General features: G+C 36.7%; 1 protein-coding gene across 4 annotated transcripts in view; it reads left to right on the forward strand.

Moving 5' to 3' along the window:
- The window catches only part of CD36 (CD36 molecule (CD36 blood group)), a 38,758-nt gene extending 18,390 nt beyond the window's left edge, over positions 1 to 20,368 (forward strand). For all 4 annotated transcript variants that reach the window (XM_084306462.1, XM_084306461.1, XM_084306459.1 and 1 more), the window contains exons 3-14: positions 4,125 to 4,285; positions 6,515 to 6,659; positions 8,821 to 9,000; positions 9,143 to 9,234; positions 9,683 to 9,729; positions 11,734 to 11,803; positions 13,501 to 13,688; positions 14,426 to 14,544; positions 15,832 to 15,905; positions 16,691 to 16,745; positions 16,943 to 17,107; positions 17,819 to 20,368. In XM_084306462.1, the coding sequence (XP_084162588.1) occupies positions 4,125 to 4,285; positions 6,515 to 6,659; positions 8,821 to 9,000; positions 9,143 to 9,234; positions 9,683 to 9,729; positions 11,734 to 11,803; positions 13,501 to 13,688; positions 14,426 to 14,544; positions 15,832 to 15,905; positions 16,691 to 16,745; positions 16,943 to 17,107 (1,296 nt within the window). In that variant the 3' untranslated portion in view covers positions 17,819 to 20,368. The remainder of the gene's footprint in view (positions 1 to 4,124; positions 4,286 to 6,514; positions 6,660 to 8,820; positions 9,001 to 9,142; positions 9,235 to 9,682; positions 9,730 to 11,733; positions 11,804 to 13,500; positions 13,689 to 14,425; positions 14,545 to 15,831; positions 15,906 to 16,690; positions 16,746 to 16,942; positions 17,108 to 17,818) is intronic.
- The last annotated feature ends 1,272 nt before the right edge of the window (positions 20,369 to 21,640 follow it).

Genomic DNA, 21,640 nt, shown 5'->3' on the forward strand with positions numbered 1-21,640 from the left:
GAACCTAAAGCAACCGCAACTGCTGGCTCCAAGCAGAACATTAGTGATCCAATCATACATATTCCAGCATTATCAGTGATAAGCTTGATTGGCTTCCATAATTTGTTATGACCAAGAAATCTAAAAGGGCTAAAAGTTTTGATTCAACAAAGCTTGAATAGCAAGGCTAATACATAACAGAATCATCATCACATATATATGTGTCTATTCCTTAACTAATTCAGTTAATTCAGTGGGGGTGGGGGTGAAACTAGATGATATTTAAGGTCCCTTCCAAACCATCCATGCTTCTATTACTAGGGAGCTGAAGTCTTTCATATTATCACTTGCAAATTATTAGTTTCCCAAATTACCCTACCTTTCATAAAATCATAGTGCACAAAATGTGTCAGTGCTACTAAGGTGACCAGCCACAGAGCAGAGTAGTATTTAGGGATGGCCTCACTAGTGATCAGACAGACAAAGCCCCAGGGCTTGTAAGTGTGAGGACATTAGTATTATTAGATGAGGACATGATTAAGGACATAGCTCTAAATTTTCTTCCACTTTAACTCACCATTTGAACTCTTGAAGTATATGGCAGTGAAATACATGCTACCCCCTTTGTTGAGAAATGTTAATAACAATAATGGCTGACTGCCAACAAAAATGGTCTTACTCCCTTCCTCCCCCTCCCTCTTTTGTCCTTCTGCTTCCCTTATTTTAACTCTAGTTCACATCTGAATCTTCCCCCTACCCACAGCACTAGCAGAAAGGTAACACTGAAAAATAATAATAATTAAAAAAAAAAGTCCATAAAGCAGAAACAGCTTTCTGAGGAATGAGAGCACAAAGGAAGGGAAAAGAGGTTGGGTCAGGTCAGACGGCAGAGGTAGCTGTCTTTCCCCTTTGTCTGCAAAGCTGCAGAACTGTCAGATCAGACTGGCTGTCCCCTCAAAGCTCACCCCCAGGGAGGCATAAGCACAGAGTAGATGGTGGACTGCAAATCTACACGGTAACTCACAGTTACCTGTCTGCCCCAGTACTTCAGTCCCTGGGGACTCTTCATACAGTGCCCAAGGTCCTACTTTCCCATTGGCATTTCCCAAGCATATAATAGGGACATAGTAATCATTCTTGCATAAAAAATAAGGGAGAGTCACCCAACCTTTGTAGGTGGACAGCAAATTAGTTCTCGATTGATAAGAAAGTACATAGTACAGAACAGTAAAGTGTAGTAAGGAACAGGACATGAAAATGATCATCATTTAGCCTACAGTCCAAGCTGATAAAAGAGGGTATTCCTGGTTGCACTAAAAAGCTGTTATAAAGTCCTGCATGTTCTTAGATTTCCCTGCATTTTTCCATGTCTCTTAAATACCTCTAAGGATTGTGACTCCACCATTGCCCTTGGCATCCCATTACAATGCTTGAATACAATTTCCAGGAAGAAATTCTTTCTGCTATCCAATCTAAATCTCCCTTGGTGCAACTTGAGATCATTGCCTCACATCCTATCACTTGTCACCTGAGAAAAGAGACAAACACCCTCCTTTCAGGTAGTGGTAGGATGTTAAAAGGTCCCTTCAGCACCCTTTCCTCCAGACTAAACAGTCCCAGTTCCCTCGGCCATGCCTCATGTGTCCTGTTTTCTAGCCTCAGCATCAGCTTCTTTGTTCTTCTCTGCATGTGCCTGAGCAACTCAGTATCCTTCTTGTAGAGAGGGGCCCAAAACTGAACACTCTACTCAAGATGCAGTCTTACAGGTGCTGAATACAGGAACAACCACTTCCCTAGTCCTGCTGGCCACACTATTTGTTATACAAGCCAGGATGCTGTTGGTTTTCTTGGCTACCTGGGCACACTTCTGGCTTATGTTCAGCTGGCTCTCAGCCAGCACCCCCAAGTCCTTTTTTGACAGGCAGCTTTCCAGACAGTCTTCCTCATGCATACACTACTGCATGGGGTTGTTATGACCAAAGTGCAGCACCCAGCATTTAGCCTTGTTGAATATTATATGATTGGCCTCAACCTATCCAGCCTATCCAGATCCCTCTGGATAGCCCTCCTACTCTCAAGCAGATCAACACTCCTACCCGACTTGGTGTCATCCGCAAATTTACTGGGGATGCACTCAATCCCTTCATCCAGATCATTGTTAAGATATTAAACAAAACTGGCCCTAGTACTGAGCTCTGAGGAATACCAGTTGTGACCAGCCATTAAACAGATTTAACTCCATTCACAATGATTCTTTGGGCCCAGCCATCCAGCCATTCACATCATTTGGATGTCCAGCCATCCACCCAGTAAACAGAACGGTACATCCGTCCAAGCCATGAGCAGTCAGTTTCTCTAGGAGAAGGCTGTGGGAAACAGTATCAAATGCTTTGCTAAAGTCCAAGTAAACAACATCCACAGCCTTTTTCTCAACCACTAAGCAGGTGACCTTGTCATAGAAGAAGATCAGGTTAGTCAGGCAGGCCCTGTCTTTCATAAACCCTTACTTACCTGATTGTACCATACGTGTCGTGTGATGGCAATTAAGAAGACCTGCTCCATGAACTTCCCTGGCATGGATGTCAGTCTGACAGGCCTGTAATTCTCCAGATCCTCCTCCCTGACTTTTTTTAGATAGGTATCACATTCACCAACCTCCACTGTTTATATCAACCTGCTTCTCCCAGATCCTATGAGTAATTCTCTATGAAAGCACAAAAGGCAATTTCCAATTCATGGAATATCTCTTCACAAAGGAAATGGCCTGTCCTACTTAGGATCACAGCTGGGACAGTCCTTTGCCTCTGAAGGTTTGCAAAACAAGACTGAAGAGAATTTTATCTGTCAGGTCTGAGTGCAAGTCCTCAAGCTGATAAAACATTTGCTGTGGAAAATTTCCTTCCCCTCTCACACAAATGCACTTAAATTATAGCAGATATTCAGACAGCAAGCTCAGCCTACCACCAACAGCATTTGCTGCTCTACCTTACAAATAGGCTTTCATCCTGTCTGTGCTGAGTTCTCTAAGACATTTTATTCATTTTTATGACAGTAGTTCTTAATTGATATTATCCTTCCTCGGATGGTGCTTGCTAAACAAACTCTAGAGGCAGAAAATTAAGTTAGAAAGAAAATCTAGCAAATCTTTCAAATAAAATGCTTTTTCTTGCTACATAACTGGAAGATTCAAGTCTATTGCTTTTTGTGTCTCTGTGAGCTATGGAAATTAACTATAATATTGCACAACTCTGCTAAAAACATGTTATATGTTGGACCTGGGCAGCCTAGACTTTTCTTCTTATTAAAAAATCTTTTCTAAATTTTTACCATCTGGAGGAAAAAAAAATCTATTCTCCCAAGGATTTGTGAAGATTGTGTAGAAACAGGTCAGATGAAGACCAAACAAGGCAGACTTTCCCCTGAAAATATAGGTTATATACCTTCAGACTATCCTTTACACTGTGCAGTCCCAAGGTAGACATTTATCATAGTAAATCTGAGTGCCACACACACAAAGCTGTTGGTTAGTCTATAATGATGTCCTGTCTGCTCCTTCTGCTCCTATTTGCCCTCATTCTCTGACCTGGGAAACCTTCCTAAATAAATGTTATTAAAAGCAGAGAGATTTCATATAAAGTCTCAGTCTTGGTCACAAGAATTTTCTGATAAAAAACAGTCCTGCAAGAGCAGTATTCACTTTCTCAGGTGGTGAAATGACTTAGTGCATAAGTAAAGATCAGAGATAGCTCTCATTTCCTCCCCTGAAATACTAGAAAATGCATGAAAATGTATGAAAATTAGTTTATGGATTCTAAAAACAGCTGGGTATGATTCAGTCATTGACAATTTTTATTCTTACAAGTAATCCTTAAGTTTAGAGAATGGGAATTACAGAGATGCCCAACCACAGCAATAGGAAATTTTTTCTACTGGCTACAATAGCAATTATATCAGCTTATTTTAAGGGGACAGCTTATTTTAAGGGGACTCACTTTTGCCGTTGCTACCATTGCTGCACAGGAATGTCAGGCTGCCTTCAAATGTTGGCCAAAAGTATGTGCTATATACTTCAACAATAAAAGTCACTTTTTATTGTTAATTTTACTTTTTATCTATCAATCTATTTATTTATTTATTTATTTTAGGAAGCTGTTATTGCAAATGGTACCATTGCTTTCGATAATTGGCTTGTGCCAGGAAGCTCAGTTTACAGACAGTTTTGGATCTTTCATGTGCAAAATCCAACAGAGGTGTTAGAAAATGGATCACGTCCAAAACTTGAACAAAGAGGACCTTACACATACAGGTAACCATAGTTCCTGAATACGTGACATGTCATATCAGAATTTTTGTTAAAGCCAGAAAAAGTTCTGCTGAGTCAAAATTGTTTAAATTGGTTTTGGAAAGCTCAGAATCCCATTGTAGTCAGAGTTGTCAAAAATGCCTAAATATTTGGAGCTATGCACTGCAATCACAAACATTTCTTACTGAGTTTCACGTTGGGATACTAAAACAGGTAATCAGATGTGAATCTATTTGTTCTTGTGATAAACCGTTGCTCATTAGTAAGATGTTTACCATAAAAAGACAGGCATGTTGCATTTGTTGCTGTTCAGTGTTTGCCAGCATTTTACTTAGAAAAAAATATGCCAGATGCCCCCAAAACAAGAGATTGTCTTATCACCGATGTAAGTATAACACTCATATTTATTTTAATAATATGTTTTGTTTTATTGCTCATTTATTTATTTTGTTTTGCTTTGGTTGATTGTTTTTAATCTATAGCTTTTTCTTTCTCAGATTTCCCTCTGAAAAACATTTTTTTTTAAATGTATTATCTAAGGCCTATATGCAACAATCCATCCCTGTCCAGGAAAGTACCTAGCTGGCACTCTTGTTATGAAATTGCTTTCCTAAAATGATAAGACATTTCTTTCTTAATGTCATTGACATGTATACAATATTTGACAAGTAGTTTTGTATTGCAGTATATAAACCACAGGTGCCTTAATGCCTAAAAGGTTATTAATTTATCGTTGGAATATCTTGGTTCATACAGTACCTGGGAAGACACAGGAGAAGGTTATGCAGGAGTCAGGAAACTCAGCAGCTGAGAAATATTGCAGAAGGTGAACTCCCACTAAACAAGCATTTTTTACTCTGGTCATGGTGGTGCATATACTCTCAGGGATAAATCTCTGCAGATAGCCTAGATAAGACTGTGCAAGAAATGATGGCTTCATTTCTTGGGGAAAAAACAAACAAACAAACAAACAATCAAACAAACAAACAAAAACAAACAAACAAACAAAAACAAACAAACAAACAAACAAACCAAACACCATCCCTTGATCAGAGATATTGGGTCTACCTTAATCACTGTAATGCCAAGTCTCTTTCTCAATTTCCCTTTGAATGTTTCATTTGTTTCATTGCTTACTACAGAGTGGAACAACTGTCCTTGAAACTGCAATTGTCCCCAAGATTCTGTTGGGATGTGGGAAACTCTTTAAGACTTTCATTTCCAGTTAGAAGTAACGTGGCTTAGAAAACAAACTTCCCAACTTCTAGATAGGTGCTCTACACATTAGTCCATTAACTAAAGTGGCATGCACAAACACCACTCTTGAGAAGCCAAGATCCAGCTGCTTGTGGGGTAGGTCCCACCCTGCACTGGTTACATCTGTACCATGGGGAAAAGTGCTTTGAAATTTCTGGTCCTCCCATGCCCAGGCTGGATGATCTGATAAAGCATGATGATCCCTTCTGAAATGGAACTGGGATAAACTTTGTAGACCCATGGAATAAACTAAGCAATACAACACTTGCTGGATGCCACCTCCGCAGTGGGGTCAGCAAGAGGATGGGGACATAAAGAGTTGAGCCAAAGCCAGAACTATAGCAGCTCAGATATTTGTGCCTCAGTGATCCCCTAACAGAAATATAGGCACTTACAGGCACGATGGAGAAGGGCTTTTGTGTTTCTCAGTGGTGCTGAAAGACTGCTTATCCCAAGACTGCTTGGGATTTCCCTATATGGATGTGAAATATTAATAAAGTGGCTCCCATTATGGATTTAACCTCTAATCTCTTTTATTAGAACACAGGCCTATCACATCAAATCTTAAGGGCATTTATAAACCATTCCTGAGTCATTCCCTTCTAAGAACACGCAATCATGAAAAAGCTTAGAAAATGATGTGATGAAACAAAACTAATTCATAACAGAATACAAAAAGATAAAAGGTCTGTTATTGCAATTAAAAGTAAAAAATAATAATTAAAAAAAAAGTATTTTAGTATCGAGCAAAAAATGCATTAGGCATTAAGGAAATGTTTGGAAAATAAAAATATTTTACATAAAATAGATTTTTACAAATATTCAAATGAAAAGTTTAGAACCATTTCAGTGATTTTTAAATTTAAAATATTCATCTTCAAAAGTGTTCATCAACATCTCAAAATTCTGGTAAGATGTCTTGACTTGAAAATCAGATTTTAAAATATTCTGTGTTTTATTATTTTGTATTTCAAGGGTGCGATATTTAGCCAAAGAAAATATCACAGAAAACTCTGATGGCACAATATCCTACATGTTGCCTAATGCTGCTCGTTTTGAACCTGATATGTCTGTTGGGACAGAAAATGATACCATCACGTGCCTGAACCTCGCTGTTGTTGTAAGTTGAGAAAAGAAACCATAATATGCACATTTGAATGTTGAGATATTCAAAAAATAAGGGGTTGAGATATTCAAAAAGTTAGGAACACAGATTCTGAAGACATATTACATTTACATTGAGGTTTCCTTATACTCCCAGGGTAATCTTAACTGTAAATGAAAATTGACTTGTTCTTGTCAATGGAAGCAAAGTCATCAGCTTGGATGAGATGTATCAAAAGCATCCTTCTAGTCAATTTTAGTGTGGGAATGAATCAAAGGGTTGTGGATGGATTCCTATTCTACTGAGGTACAGCATGACCAGTATAATGTGGGTTTTCCATACTCTTTTCATATCTTCAGTCCTGCTTTGTGGGGGAGACTGCGTTAAATCAGTGTATGCATGGCCGCGCTGCTTCCATGGTGCTCCTCTGCCCCAGTGCAATGGTGTCACCAGAGTTTTCCAGTCCTCCTGCGACTTTAGTTCTCCTGAGGAAATCACAGGGACCCCACCACTTCACTCCAGATGTTTTCCTGTTGTCATAGGATTTGAGTATTTGCCCTTGACCTATGTTTACAGATTTCATATTTGTATTCAGCCCTATTTGCGTTCCTCGGATGTCCCATACTAACACTGTGGTGTCTGCATATCAGGCCTACTGTGACAGAGAGGGTGGGTATTAGTTGCAGAGTGGAGAGATGCTGTGTGTAAAGATGAAAAGAATGTCGATTGCCTTATTGAGACCAGATCTATTCTGCCTATGTTCTAATTTAGGCTAGAATTTCCCTTTTAGAAAGCTTTTTTTTTTTTCTTTTTTTTTTTTTCCCCTGGACTAATGTCCTGAGTCTTTCATCTCATGATATTCTTCTCATGGTATTCACTAACTCTACTCAGTTGCCACATTTTGGGCCATGTAGCTCTTTATGCATGTAAACACAGGCTCTTGCCTAGAAGCAGTCATGTCAGGGGAAGTAAGAGCAGAGCATTCAAGCCCCGTTTTGATGTTCAGAACAAAACTTGGATAAGTTTAAATACCCAGAGAGGCTGTGCTTATCTCACATGACAGTATCAGTAGAGCCCATCTTTGGTATCATAACCTTGTGGTCAGAATATTCACAAGGGAATCAAGAGAGATGTTTTTCACACTTTCTTAACCCTGAGGGGATTGAACCCACATCTCCTCTATCCCATAATCTTTCCATATCCATGCTTGCTGCTTGCTTTATGTTCAAATTCAGAAAGGAATGCATGGTCTAAGAGAGATTAAGAAAAAAAAAAAAAAGAGAGAACAAACAAGAGAACAACTTTGTCTTGGTTGTTTCGACTTTCTGGCTAGCTCTGACTTGCCCATTGTCAGTCCCATTGCACTGAAGACAAGCAGAGATTGCAGTAAAAAGCCTAGAGTGAACACTTGCTCTGAGAGGTACTTTTTCATTACACAGATTTACTTCACAAAATTGTTACTGTTCCCTGCCTCACCACATGGGCCAACATAGATCATTTTTTCTTGTTTTCCACAAGCTAATCAGTGGCTTTAGGGACTTGACTTTGTGTTTATGCCTCTGGAAAAGTTCATTACAATCATGGCTGATAAAATACCACATCATTCTTCATTGAAATAGGAAAAGTTCATCTGCTACGTAGAATTAAAACCATTTGGAAAGAACATATTAGTTGCAGAAATGTATTCTTTCTGATTAAAGAAATAATGGAGATTCATCACTCCACTGGTTTTATGCAGGATAGAATCATAGTGCTGTTAGCATAATTTTATCAAAATAGCAAGTCTAAAACACAGCCAATAGGTAACAAGGCATTTATCTTTGTACTTGTATGTTTATGATGTGAGTGAGTCTGCAGTAATGAGATACGAATATAGCAGAAAAGAAGGAAAATGAAAGTTGCACAGTCTATGTTACATGCACAGAGACCTGAAGTATAGAGACATTAGTGAACTTGTGGAAACAGTGAAGATAAATTGTCTAGTTTTATACACGTCATACTCAGCAACTGTTTCAATAATGAGTTGTAGTTTTAATTATAAATTTGACTTGCATTGAGTAAGGTCTGGAAACAACCTTACTTATCAGCTCTGCCAGAGATTTACTGGAGTTGGTCTGTACTTTTGATCTGCTCACACAGAATTTTATGCCAAACATTAGTTTTATTGCTGTTGTAGGCTGCACCTGCCCTGTATACAAATGCTTTCATACAACTACTACTGAACACTTGGATTAAAGCTTCTAAGTCATCCATGCTGCAGAACAGAACAGTGAAAGAAATACTCTGGGGATACAAAGATCCCTTCTTAAACAAGGTCCCCTTCCCCTTGGACCCAGTTTTGGGAGTCTTCTACCCGGTAAGTGAAACCAATCAGAAGGCAATATTTCAGTTATAATTACGTGAATAAAATCAATACTGCAGCTGCAAGGAAGAAAAATCTGACAAAAATACCTTGGGTCAGTACTTCTAACCGTTATTCCTTCTTGTGTCTATTACAGTATAATGGGACATATGATGGACTTTACAGAGTGTATACTGGGAAAGAAGATATAAGCAAAACAGCAATAATTGAAAGTTATAAAAACAAAAGGTATAATAGCATTGTATATATGAAAAAAATAATCATATTTTCAAGGTTTGCATTTTAAGACCTGGCTCACTGAGAGCTATAATTAAATGGAAAGTTGTCAACAATTCAAGGAAAGCTAGATCAAGCCCCAGGCTAAGCAAAACCACCTCTTTGTTTCAGCTATTTGTGATTCTGAGCTTGGATTTAAGATATTTTTTTGATTCTTCAACACAAGTAGTTATTTCTGTCTTCCATACTTATATAGCTAGATCGCTTTTGCCCTAATCTACTGCATCATATAGTTTATCTGAAAATATGAATTAACATCCCTGTCATATGCCTTTGCTATTGAATCATATTTATACTGGAGCGGTGAGGATTAACAACACAGGTAGTGAAATGGATTACATAGTACAATATAATTCATGCAGCATGACTTTTTTTTTTGTTTGTTTCTTTTATGTTAAAGGAATCTTTCTTACTGGGAAGGTTACTGTGATTTGGTTAACGGCACAGGTGAGCCTATTAAAGCTTTGTGAAACTTCAACAAATCTGGATATTGTAAAGGAATGTTAAGTCCCTCTTGGGCCTTGAGAGTTCTGTATTCTGCATATTAAATATCTATATAAATATGAATATATATATACTACTGCTACCATACATGCATATATATCTAATATAATATATATTATACACTATTTAAAACACTATTTTATATACTTATGTGCATGCTTCAGCTATAGAAGATGTAGAAGACAAGAAACAATCTACCTGTCTGTTTCTATTAAATATCTGCATGGCATGGTATAACTAAGATTCCTTATCTTTGGTACAACATTTGAAAAATATTATCTTTGCCTTCCAGTAACATACATTCTTCTTACTTTCATTTTCTTTCTTTTTCTTACTCTGTTTTTTTTTGTTTGTTTGTTTGTTTTTTCCCTCTGTACTGTGAAGTTTTCCTTAGCATAGATCATTCTCCTAAAAAACAAAAACAAACAAACAAACAAAAACAACAAGAACGACAACAACAAAAAAAAACATGACTAGTAATTTTGAAGCATTTCAAATACTTCCCAAGAATCTGAGTTTCCAAAAGGTTGTGTATCAGGAAGGATTAGTTATTTTAATGATTAAGAAACGATGTTTTCTTAGTTTCTGGGACTTTGGGACTTACCTTCTTTCTTATGGAGCCCCAAATCTTTATATATATATATATATGATAAAGATATATATCTATATCTATATAGATATAGATATAAAGATATATATATATATTATTGTCAGCTTTTTCTTTGTCTTCTTCCACAGCAGATGGAATAAACACACTCACGTAACTAGACTAAGTGTTTCAATACAGTGAAAATGGGGAGAATTTAACTGTTAGCAAAGGTCATTACACAGTTTACATGAGCATTCAATGTGACTGCTAAGGAGGGAATGTGTTTAGAGAATCAGCAGGTTTAAAATGTCTTGTAAGTAAATGTGAGAATTCCTTTGTATCTTGTAAACTTTCACAGCAAAGCATGGCATGTTTTCTGAGCAAAAGTAAATAACTAGATAGAAAGATGAAACAGTTTTCTTGTATGGGGCTTGAAACGAATCCGTATTTGCAAACACTCCAAGACTGCCAAGATTTACAAATAGAGTTTGTCTCTAGGATGATCTTGGATTTTCTTTAAGGAAAAGTGCTTCCCTCAGCAGCGGGCAAGTGGCAGTATGTAATTTAGCTTTCTCACTCTTGCCAACTAGATTCAAAGATACCACAGATGTTTTCAATTCTTTGGTTAGGGTTGCTGAACAAGAAACTAAACAGCAACTTGTTGCAAGAAGTAACAAATGTACTGGTTAAAGGTTTGTTACAACACCTTGCTTAGAAAAATGGCTGAGACTCCTCTTACTTCACACTAGTTGCATGCAATACAGAAATATGCATCTGAACTGGCAAGCTGCTCTTTCCATAGCAAGTGGGAGAAAAACATCACCAAAGTGCTCTTCCTCTGACCTTTTTTGATTGTCTACAATGAGCTCCAATTGAGCAATCTTGGGTGAAAAAAAGAAAAGAAAAAAGTTAAGTGCTGTTTATTCAATAAGTTTTGAAGTCTAAAGCTGCATTTCTTATAAGCTCTGGGTGCCATAACTCCAGGTGACTATGCATCTCCAGCAAGCTTTAATTTTTTAGACTACATAAACCTCGAAGTAGTGGCAACAGGTATTGGGATTCGTATTAAGCAGGAGTGGTATTTTTATCTGCTGTTTTTAATAGGCTTGATGATATATAGATTCATGTCTGTGGGAAAAAAAAAAAAAAAAAAAAAGCTGCCATAATTTGGCTTGCCTTCAAAATCAATCCATGGAGTACCTGTCATTATGCAGTAGCTTATGTAAATATTTTCCTTACAAATGACTCATTGTGTTTACCTTGTTCACAGCTTTATAGGAAAGTATTAAGCACTGAGCTAGAAATTAAAATACATCCTCTAAGTGGAATTGCTTTCAAGCTCTTAATTTTATTCACAGATGGGGCATCATTTCCTCCATTTGTTAAGAAGGATCAGGTACTGCGCTTCTTCTCCTCTGACATTTGCAGGTACGTTGATCCTTCCTTTTGTGCATACATGTGCTTCCCAAATGCTCTTTTGTTTTAGTAGGCTGCTGCAGTATCTCTGCTGGGGCTTAGGTTGCTGAGGCAGTTCCTCACAACTGTTTCACCTAAACTCAAGTAAATTCGTGAGCTGTGCTTATGATTCAGAGCTTAATTCTATCACTTTCATTTGTGTCAAGTAGCAAGTTATTTATGGTGTGTTTCATTTAAGCAAGTTACAGGTGTGTAATTTAGGAATACCACTGCTTAATTTTACAGAGAGAGACACTGCTATGAGCAGTTACAGACACTGAGGTCCAAATGGTTCAAAGTCTTGAACAATTTACAGGATCAGGACTCAGTCTCTAACCTGCCTAATTTGGTCCTATCAGGCAATTTAACCCTCTGCAGGGGCTGTCTGGACCATCTTGGGGATTTCTGCATAATGTCATCTATGCAGAACAGGATTTACTGTCGGCCACTAGATGCTCAAAATTGTTTTCCCACAGGATTTTTTTTACAGAGTTTATTTTGATGTATTTACAAACAAACCAACCTGCTTAATTCATCCCATAATGATGGCTTTTCAGCCTGCTTCATCTGCTGTGGTTATGCAGTGTCCCTGAGTTCTCCAGTGAGATAGCTGAAAGCAACATTAAGAGATTTAAAGGGCATCAGAGTGTATTTACTTTGGGAGGTTCGATCCTAGCATTTATTTTGCTGCCTGGAAACAGCTGCTTCCTTTTAACTAGGGTTAAAGTGGACCATTTGCTTTGCAGATTGTTTGTTTTCAAAGATCAGTGTTTTTACATGACGTTAGAGTTCTTTTTCTTGTGAAGCAATTGTATCCCCAAACTGGACAATGTTTCAGAACTTATGGAAAAGGGAACTCTACTTAGTGGAGAAAAAATAAATTTGAACCAATTGGACACAGTTTGAGAGATTCCTCAGGCCATCTAACTCTCACAATTAATGAACAATGAAGGGCAATAACAACCTCCCAAAGGTCTCAGATGAAACAAGGTAACGGAAAATGGTTCTGACCATGTTGCAAGACCCCGAATCCTTCTTTTGATCAGCTGCAATACAAATTGTTGCTGCCTTGGTTACATTACTGCATACCAACCTTATTTCTTTATCAGTTGATAATGTATCATAAATATATATATATATATATACAAAATAAATAAATAAATAAAAGTGGTAAGCTTGAAGTGGTATTCTAAAGCTTGAAGTAGTATTCTGATTCACATACAATGGAATAAGTTTATAATAAGTATGTCATTTGCACCATAAAGCTTAAATCAGTATCATCAAGTCAGCAAAACTGTAACCAAACCCACTGATTTTGGTATCTTTACAGTAGTCAAACGAATTTCAAACATTTCATAATAGCAGTTGCTGTAGAAGTGTGTAGAAAAGACCTCTTATTAGTTTACTCATTTAGTTTATATTGTTTATTGGTATTAGTATTTTTTCTGCCTTTTTGTGTCTTGCTGTGCTCACCTCTGAGCTTGTACATCCCTTTGTGAAAACACAGAATTGCCTGTGTTACAGGGGAAGGCCCCTACAAACTGCTGAGTGTGGGCTCTCTGAAGTACTTTTCTTTTAAGAGACGGTCAGAGGATCCTTGAGGAATAATACCATGAATTCAGATTTTCAACCAAAGTGACTAAAACATATTTCTCCTCTTTTATATTCAGATCGATCTACGGAGTCTTCCAGGGCAAACAGAATGTGAAGGGAATCCCACTTTATCGTTTCGCAGTTCCTCGTGAAGCGTTCGCATCACCAGTTGAAGTTGGAGATAACTACTGCTTCTGTACAGAGGAGATCGTATCCCAGAACTGCACAAAAGCTGGAGTCCTAGATATTAGTGCCTGCAAAGGAGGTATAGCGGGGGCATGGTACTGCCAAAGAAGCCATCTGACTGGGGAGAAAGCACGTGTTCTGTAGCTGAGGTGTTGCTCTAGGATCCAGGGCATATGTGTTTGTCTGCAAACTCTTCCACACATTGTCTGTGAGAGCTTTCCCTTTTCCATAGCCTATTTTCTCCAAATGAGAGCTATAATATTTCTGTATTTTGAATGTCACTACGAAGAAGAAAATCACAACGCTATAGATTGTGTACTGAAATTGCAGGAATGCACAAGTAGAAAGTAAAGGAGAGGGATTCTATATGTACTGTTTAAAGCCAGAAATAGTTACAGTCCTTGTATTTGTGATGATTCACACCCACGATATATGTGCATGTGTTTGTGTGTGTGTTTGCACAGCTATATACATACACAGAGACTGAGAGACACCAGTTACTTAATTTAACATCAGTACAATAAAATGCACTCCCAGCTCCACAGTGTAGACACAAACAAGGTTTGTAAATACAACTTATTTCACCAGACAAATTCTCCTGACAGTAGAATCTCAGAAATTCTCAATTTATTTTATGTTGGAGTGAGGGAAGCTATTAATGCTTTTTTTTTTTTTTTTTTTCCCCAGGGTTGTTTGTGTGTTTGTATAACAAATTATGAATTATGTTTGCATAGAAAATGGGTTTAGAAGGTGAGCGCTGAAATAAGGCTTAATGATTTAAATGGTTTTTTTTTTTTTTTTTTCTTTTTCAAATAGGAAGACCCGTGTATATCTCTCTTCCACATTTTCTTCATGCAAGTGAATCTATACTGAATGATGTTGAAGGCCTGAGCCCAAATGAGAAGGAACATGAGACGTTTCTAGATGTAGAGCCTGTAAGTCCAAATATTTAATAAAATTAAATAGTAACTCAGTAACCTTGCGATGTTTAAATTTAATTGCAGTAAAGTAGGTCTTTTACAAGAGGGATAAGCAGAGGAAGCAATATTTTTATGCTTGCTTTTTAAGATCTGCTCACCAAGGTGTTAAGCTTTTAGCAGGGGAAATTTAGAGCAGAACTTTTTCTTATTCTGACCTTCAAAGTTGGAATATAAGCTTTGATTTTTTTCTTCATTGGGAATGCATGATGACTTCACAAAGCTTTGAAGTATGCTATAACTTATCTATCATTTTCAAGTACTTTCTGAAAATTCTTTTCTATGAGATGTCTTATTAAATTTTATCTTATTTATTTTTAATTTTCCATAGTTTTTTTTTTTTGTATAATTACTATCTCAATTGAATTAAAGTAAATAAATATAGATTATTTCCAAGAAAATTATTAATAGTCTAAAGCCCAATCCTGACTCTAGAACAGAACTAATATAGTCTTTGTAACTCTGTCCAAAAGAGCTAATAAAGGAACGAATTTATGATAGCTCTGATTTTGTTTGCCTTCAATTTTACATTTACTTCTGTTCCAGTGAATCAGATTAAGACAAACGATTTTAACTGTGTCAGCCAGAGTCTTCTGAAGTATGTGGTGAATTCTGAAGTTTCAAAATTTTATTGTATCTGAGTTTAGATGAAATGGCAAAATTCAGGATTTTTCATTAAAATATTTTTTCTCATATAATTTAAAAATGAAGCCACATAACTTCAATGAAATCTAAAGTTAAGTCTCATTTGAAATAGAGATATAAACCTAAGTTTCCTAAATCCGAGGTGAAAAGGAGACAAAATAAAATAAAATCTGACCTTTGTTTTAATATGTTTGTTCTGATAAGAAATGTCTGTTTTCTGCCCTATGCCAATTAAACTTACCCCTCTCATTAAAATAGAACTTTTAGTCAATTTCTAATGAAAGAAAAAAGCTAAACTATACTTTTATATAGAACATATAAATATAACTGGTATAACAGTTTTCACTATTGTTGCCTTCAGTATAAATTTGTAAATTGCAAAAGTAACTAAGGCAAAACGATAAAATCATTACTTCTATGAGAAAAAGAGACCCTTAGAAGACTCTTAGAAACATTCAAAATTCATAAAAATGTAATTCATCAAAATATAATTTTTCTTTTTTTTTTTTTTTTTACACAGACTGTATTCTAAGCTCATGCAATCAATTCAAAATTTAAATTAATGTTTTTTGTTTTTTGGTTTTTTTTTTCATGTTTTAGACCACTGGTTTTACACTACAGTTTGCCAAAAGGCTTCAAGTAAACCTCCTTGTGAAACCTGCAAAAAAAATTGAGTAAGTGTTGTTTCATTATTTTGTTTTTAAATACATTTTTTTTTTCAGAAGCCTTCTTGGTCTAAAATAGCATTAGTAGAAAAGGGAAAAGAACGAATGCAAATACTTGATTAAAGTCTCTACTTCTCTCTTGCAAAAATTTCAGTCATGAATTTCCAGAGAATATTAGTTTCAGTGAAAGAGCAAGCCTTCTTGTGCAAGGCACTGCCCAACAATTTTAGCACATATTTGATTTCCCCACACCAGCTTACAGTGCAACATGTTCTTAAAAATAACATTGTTACAAAACCCAAATGCAGGGCATAAGGATGAAATAGAAGGAATAATATATTTTCTGCAATAAATCCAATGAGAGAGATAATTTATGTGTTCCCTGTTACTTGATGGAATTTATGAGAAAGGTTAAGGTTTATCTCACTATTTCTTTTATCTTCATTGGACCAAACGAACACGTACAACTCCTGTACACTGTGTACGGGTGAACACAACATAGATTTTCAGACCCTTTCTTCAACACTTGTGCAGCCTTTCTGTGTTCTGACTACCTCTCCATGGAAGACTAGACAGAAAGAGATAACTGCCTGACTGGTGAAATGGCTGTTCTTAATTGTAGGCTTTTTTTTTTTTTTTTTTTTTTTTTTGATCCAAATCTACCAAATTTATCAAAAGGTACTTCCAGAAGACAGAACTGTTAGTGCAGATGGAAAATTGTTAAGTAGATACTGGCTTTATGAACCAAACTGAAGGTAACATGCTGTATTTTTTTTTTCTTCTTCTCATTTCAGAGCTTTATCAAAAGTTAAAAAACCTTATGTCTTCCCCATTCTTTGGCTAAATGAGGTTAGTATACTTTCTGCCTATTAATCTTCACTGTTAAAAAAAATACACACACACAAAATGACTTAACTTTTTCTGTCTTAATATCCTGAAATTGAGCGAATAAGCTCATGTTATTATGTGCACATGAGAAGAATATACTCAGTGAGTGAGGTCTTGTATGCTTAGTGTTCACTGACTTTTTTCTTGTACTGTTTCAGTCTGCTGTTATTGGGGATGCAAAAGCAGAAATGTTCAGAAAAAAAGTCTCTGGTCGGGTCCAGATGCTGAGTCTGCTGCAGATGGTGTTGATCATCACAGGTTCTGTGGTGTTCCTCGCATTCCTGGGTTCTTATTTCATATGCAGATCAAAGAAATTAAAATAAGTAAGTAAACATTAACGGCTCAGTCCTCAGTAGTAACTTCTTAAGGTCTGAGTTGTTCAGAATCATTACATATTTAGTTGTTATTTTTCAAGTGCTAGTAAAGTTCAGCAGTTATTATGTCAGTTCTGTTGAAAATCATCTAGATAGCCATGGTTTTCAAATTCTCTTCCCAACACTTAATCCATCAGGATACTCTTAACATACCAGGGTATGTTAAGGAGGGTACTGGGATCTATTTCCAAAAGACCAACACTTTTTTTTTTTTTTTTTTTTTTTTTTTTTTTTTTGTTCAAATATACAGCTTAATCACTGTGACTTATTGGAAACAGACATTTTATCCAAAACTGTTAGAACACTTCAGAAGTGTACTCTAATACTTCTTTGGGACAGAGGCCACTCAGATGCAGTTTCCTGCACTTTTCCATGACATAGCCCTGTTTCTTAATAAGAGTGTTGGATAGGCTTTCTCACTTTTTTCTCTCTGTCTTGCATCAGAATCACATTAGTCAAAACACATCCTGTTCACAGATAGCCTACTAAGGCTAAATACAGTCCTGTCATGGATAGAATAACCAAGTGGTGGATTAATGACATCGAGGGAAACAAGCAGAGATGTGAATGTTATGGTGAAAATATCATGCTGTAGTAAAAACCTGTTTTCAAGAAGACTTACCTCATAACATGCTGAATTCTGATTTTATTTCACTACAGGTAATAAAAGACTTCAGATGTAGACAGTCTTTAACTGAATTTTCAGCCAAGCAGCATGTTAAAATTTGGTGACAAAAGGTATGATTCAATGCACAGGCAGCCCATGTGCTATGGAATTCAGTGTGCTTTTCCATTTTGAAAAGACCAACTCACTAACCCAAATAAGTTGATGTTTCCAGAGGCCCACACATATGACATCACTAGAGTGGCCACTGTGGAAATTATTCTTTCAAATAACTGATTACATGAACCTTGTTACAAATTTTAAAAGACATTCAAACAGACTGAAGTTGACATGCAGCTGGAATTTAGTCCACCTTCTGCCATATATGCAACTTGCTACTTTTTTTCTTCTGGGAACTGCAAGACAATTGAAAACCCTTTGCTGATGTTCTAGCTTGGAGCACAGGCTTGGGAATGACAATGTCTATGAGCTCAGGCCATACTCTAGATACTCTCGTTGCAAAGTTTCTTTCTGTTCCTTCAAGGAATGGAATCTGCTGCAGTAGAACTGCTCTCTGTCCTCTATTCAGGGATGCAAACTGTGTTGAATGTGAAGTTTATTATGTAAAGTTACTAACCATAATACATGAAGTTAATAAATAATTTACTGAAATATATGGTTCATATATTTTATGAAGAGATGGCCCATACACACACCACAGTCATTCATATGTTGATGGCACTAATCAACATTTGACTTCACAGTTGTTTGGTAATCTGAGTTACTCACTAAATCCCAGCCTCCATTGCTCTTTTTATTGCCTCCTGTGTGCTTCCCTTTCTGGTTCTTGCTCAAACATCAGCCTCTGCTCTGCCTTAGCTCCACTTCACCTTCCCTTAGGGAACACTTCACCCTCCCTTAGGGAATGTTCTAATCCTTAAGACTGAATGAAAATATTTCAGAACATTTTGGACACAGGAAATACTAAAATAATGGTCAAACATCAGAGGGTTCCACTTTCTAAGACAGAACATAAATTAAAACAGGTAGCCCCAATTCTTCTCTGATAAGCCATCTGCCACAAGGAAATATGTGCAATTGTGTGGTTAATGAAGTGCATTGACCTTACTGATGCCCATAGACAGGCAGCTGACATTTTCATCTGTGCAAATGGTTTACTTTTTCACTTAATCTGAATGCCATATCTTAGATATAAGAGTCAGTTGGACAGATATTGAACATCACGGGGTCTCTCCTTTCTTTGGACTCACTGAATTCAGAACAATAGCCAAAGTTCCAGCATTTTATAAAACTTCCCCGTGGAGCTTTTTTCCCTTTAAGAGCTGCAAAGAAAGGAAAATCAAACACAGGTCAGCCTGGTGTTTGGGAAGAGTGCTATAAACCAGAAAGACTTTAAACCAGAAAGATTTAATTCGCTAGCAAATCTTTGGTCAGGTATCTTTAGCAAGCTGTTTTCACCCTTTGGAGAGAAAGGGAAAAACCGCAAAGACTAAAAGGATGTTGTCTTAATCCCTAGTGTTTAATATTCCTTGTGTAGCTATCATTGTATATTAGATCCGACGAGTTACAAAAATCCCCAAAGACTATTCTTGGAGGGAAGTTCTATGTACATTGGTAGTCTTTTTCCAGCCATGGATTGGAACTCTAAAGTACCAGGGTGGGAGATGTGAGGGAAGCATGACACTCAAGGGAAGTTCACACTCAGAAAGCTGATATATTTAATTTCTCCTTATTGTGCTTGCTAATTGATGGGAGAGAGGAAAAAAAAAAAAAAAAAGCTTTTCTCTTTGCTACATTATTGCTGGTGTCATTTGTAATGCTTTGTTCCCACATTAGCATGGGGACAGTTTGACACAACTGAAGCCATCCCTAGAGTCCTATGGACTGGTCAAAAAAAAAAAAAAAAGAAAAAAAAAAAAGAAGAGCACCAGTAAAGGTATTAAGTCGCCTTCTCTTTTGAAACATACATGTACACAGCTCTGCTGTGGTTCATGATCTGACACCAAGTTATTATAATAAAACTATTTTGTGTGTGTGTGTGTGTGTATGTATGTGTGCTGGAATCTAATGGTGATATATTTTCACCAAGAGAGCAGTGGCTGTCGTGTTGATTTTGATACAAGAGTATTTCAGCTTAATTTTCTTTGGCTTGAAGTCCATTGTCAGTACATTAAAGTTTGCTCTGTGTGGTTTAGTGCTATGTGATGCTCTAGCATCAGTGATCCAGCAAGTCAGGCCATGATTTTAAATGTCTCAGGGCCCAATTTTGCATACATACAAATGTACAATGTTCTTATGTATAATCTAATTGATCTAAATGCAAGTTTGGATTTTTAAACTATGTTCAGCACCTAGGCTACACTTGAATTATAATTATCGTTATTTTGTCCAGAGCATTGGTTCCAGTTATTCTTAACTGATGTTATTAAGGCTAATGTTAATTATTTGCATTTGTTCAGACACATGTGGGATAAGCATTTATTAGGGATTTAAAGAACTCAATACAAATAAAATAAAGCTCAAAGTGTTTTTTCTGAGTTCCATATGTCTAAGTGTAAATAAAATCTTCTGTGTTGAATAATGGACTCCATTTATTTATGTTCTTTGTATTTTTTGTTTTATTTTCTTTAAGATTGATTTTATAAATTGATAAATAAATGAGTTTATAGCTATCTTTTATTACATATTTGTAATTTAGCACATCCCTGCTGCTTGGAAGTGCATATCACCTTTTGTGCAAGTGTAATACACCATGTACCATGATGTATTATAAATGCCAGTGACATCTATTTATCCACTGTGTTACAAAAAGTAGGAGGCTTGGCGGGGAGGGGGGGGGGAGGAGCCTGACAGTGCTCATACCCCACATTCACCGCCCACCCCAGGTCATTATGGGTGAAAATTACAGGTGAAAATCAGATCTGACCCAAGATCTACTAGCCCACATACAGCCCAGAGCAGGTGTGCCAGCTCTTGATCTCTAATTATAATTATGCTTTCAAAGCCTTAAAACCTGTTCTTCCTACCAAGCCTACCAGTGTTTGTTAAGGTAATATAAACATGACACGACACCCTGAAAAAGAGAAAGCTGATGTTTTGTTTGTCTTTTTAACTGGGAGATTAGGCAAACACTTGTTTTATTCATGGATGTGCAGAGTGTCAGCATTTAATAAGTAAAAGATGTAATAACTATTGAAATGCATTTTTTTTCAATGATAAAAAAAAAAAAAAAAAGAAAGAAAAGGAAAGAGGCAAATTACCTTTATCAAATGCAAACTGCATTTATGAATAGATGTCATATATTTTCTTTTTTCTGTTCCTTCTTTACATACCAGATTTCCCTGACACTCCATCGTCACACCCACTCTGAGGTGTACTCAAAGCAGCCAATGACCTAGAGCTCAACCAGCCAGTGCCAGGCTGGGGACTTTCTCAGCTGTACTGTGTAAGAAAAGAAGATAAATGCTTTGCAGTAGGCGCCACCCAAAGGGCATATATTTTTTCACAAGTCCTTGTGTTTCACTTCAGTATAGCCAATGAAAAGTATTACTGGCTAAAACTCATAGTTGCTTTTCGTGCCAGTTGACATCATCCAACATAATTGCATCATTTTAAAAGCAGTATGAGAAAAATCACAACTTAAGTGTCTATTGAATGCTATTCTGTCAGAGGCATCGCTAAGACATCATTTTTGATGTCCCATTAGTATTCCAGAGTGTTTGTTTCAGTTCATGTTTTCCCCTGAGTTTTGTGAATTTGTGTTTTACAGAATACATGCCTAATGTGACCTGGGCCTTCAGGACTCTTTTTCTTGCCCAGCAAGCACTAATGTACCACTAAGAGTTTATGGACAAGTT

Source organism: Netta rufina (assembly GCF_964035555.1).
Source record: "Netta rufina genome assembly, chromosome: 1".
NCBI classification, from domain to species: Eukaryota; Metazoa; Chordata; class Aves; order Anseriformes; family Anatidae; genus Netta; species Netta rufina.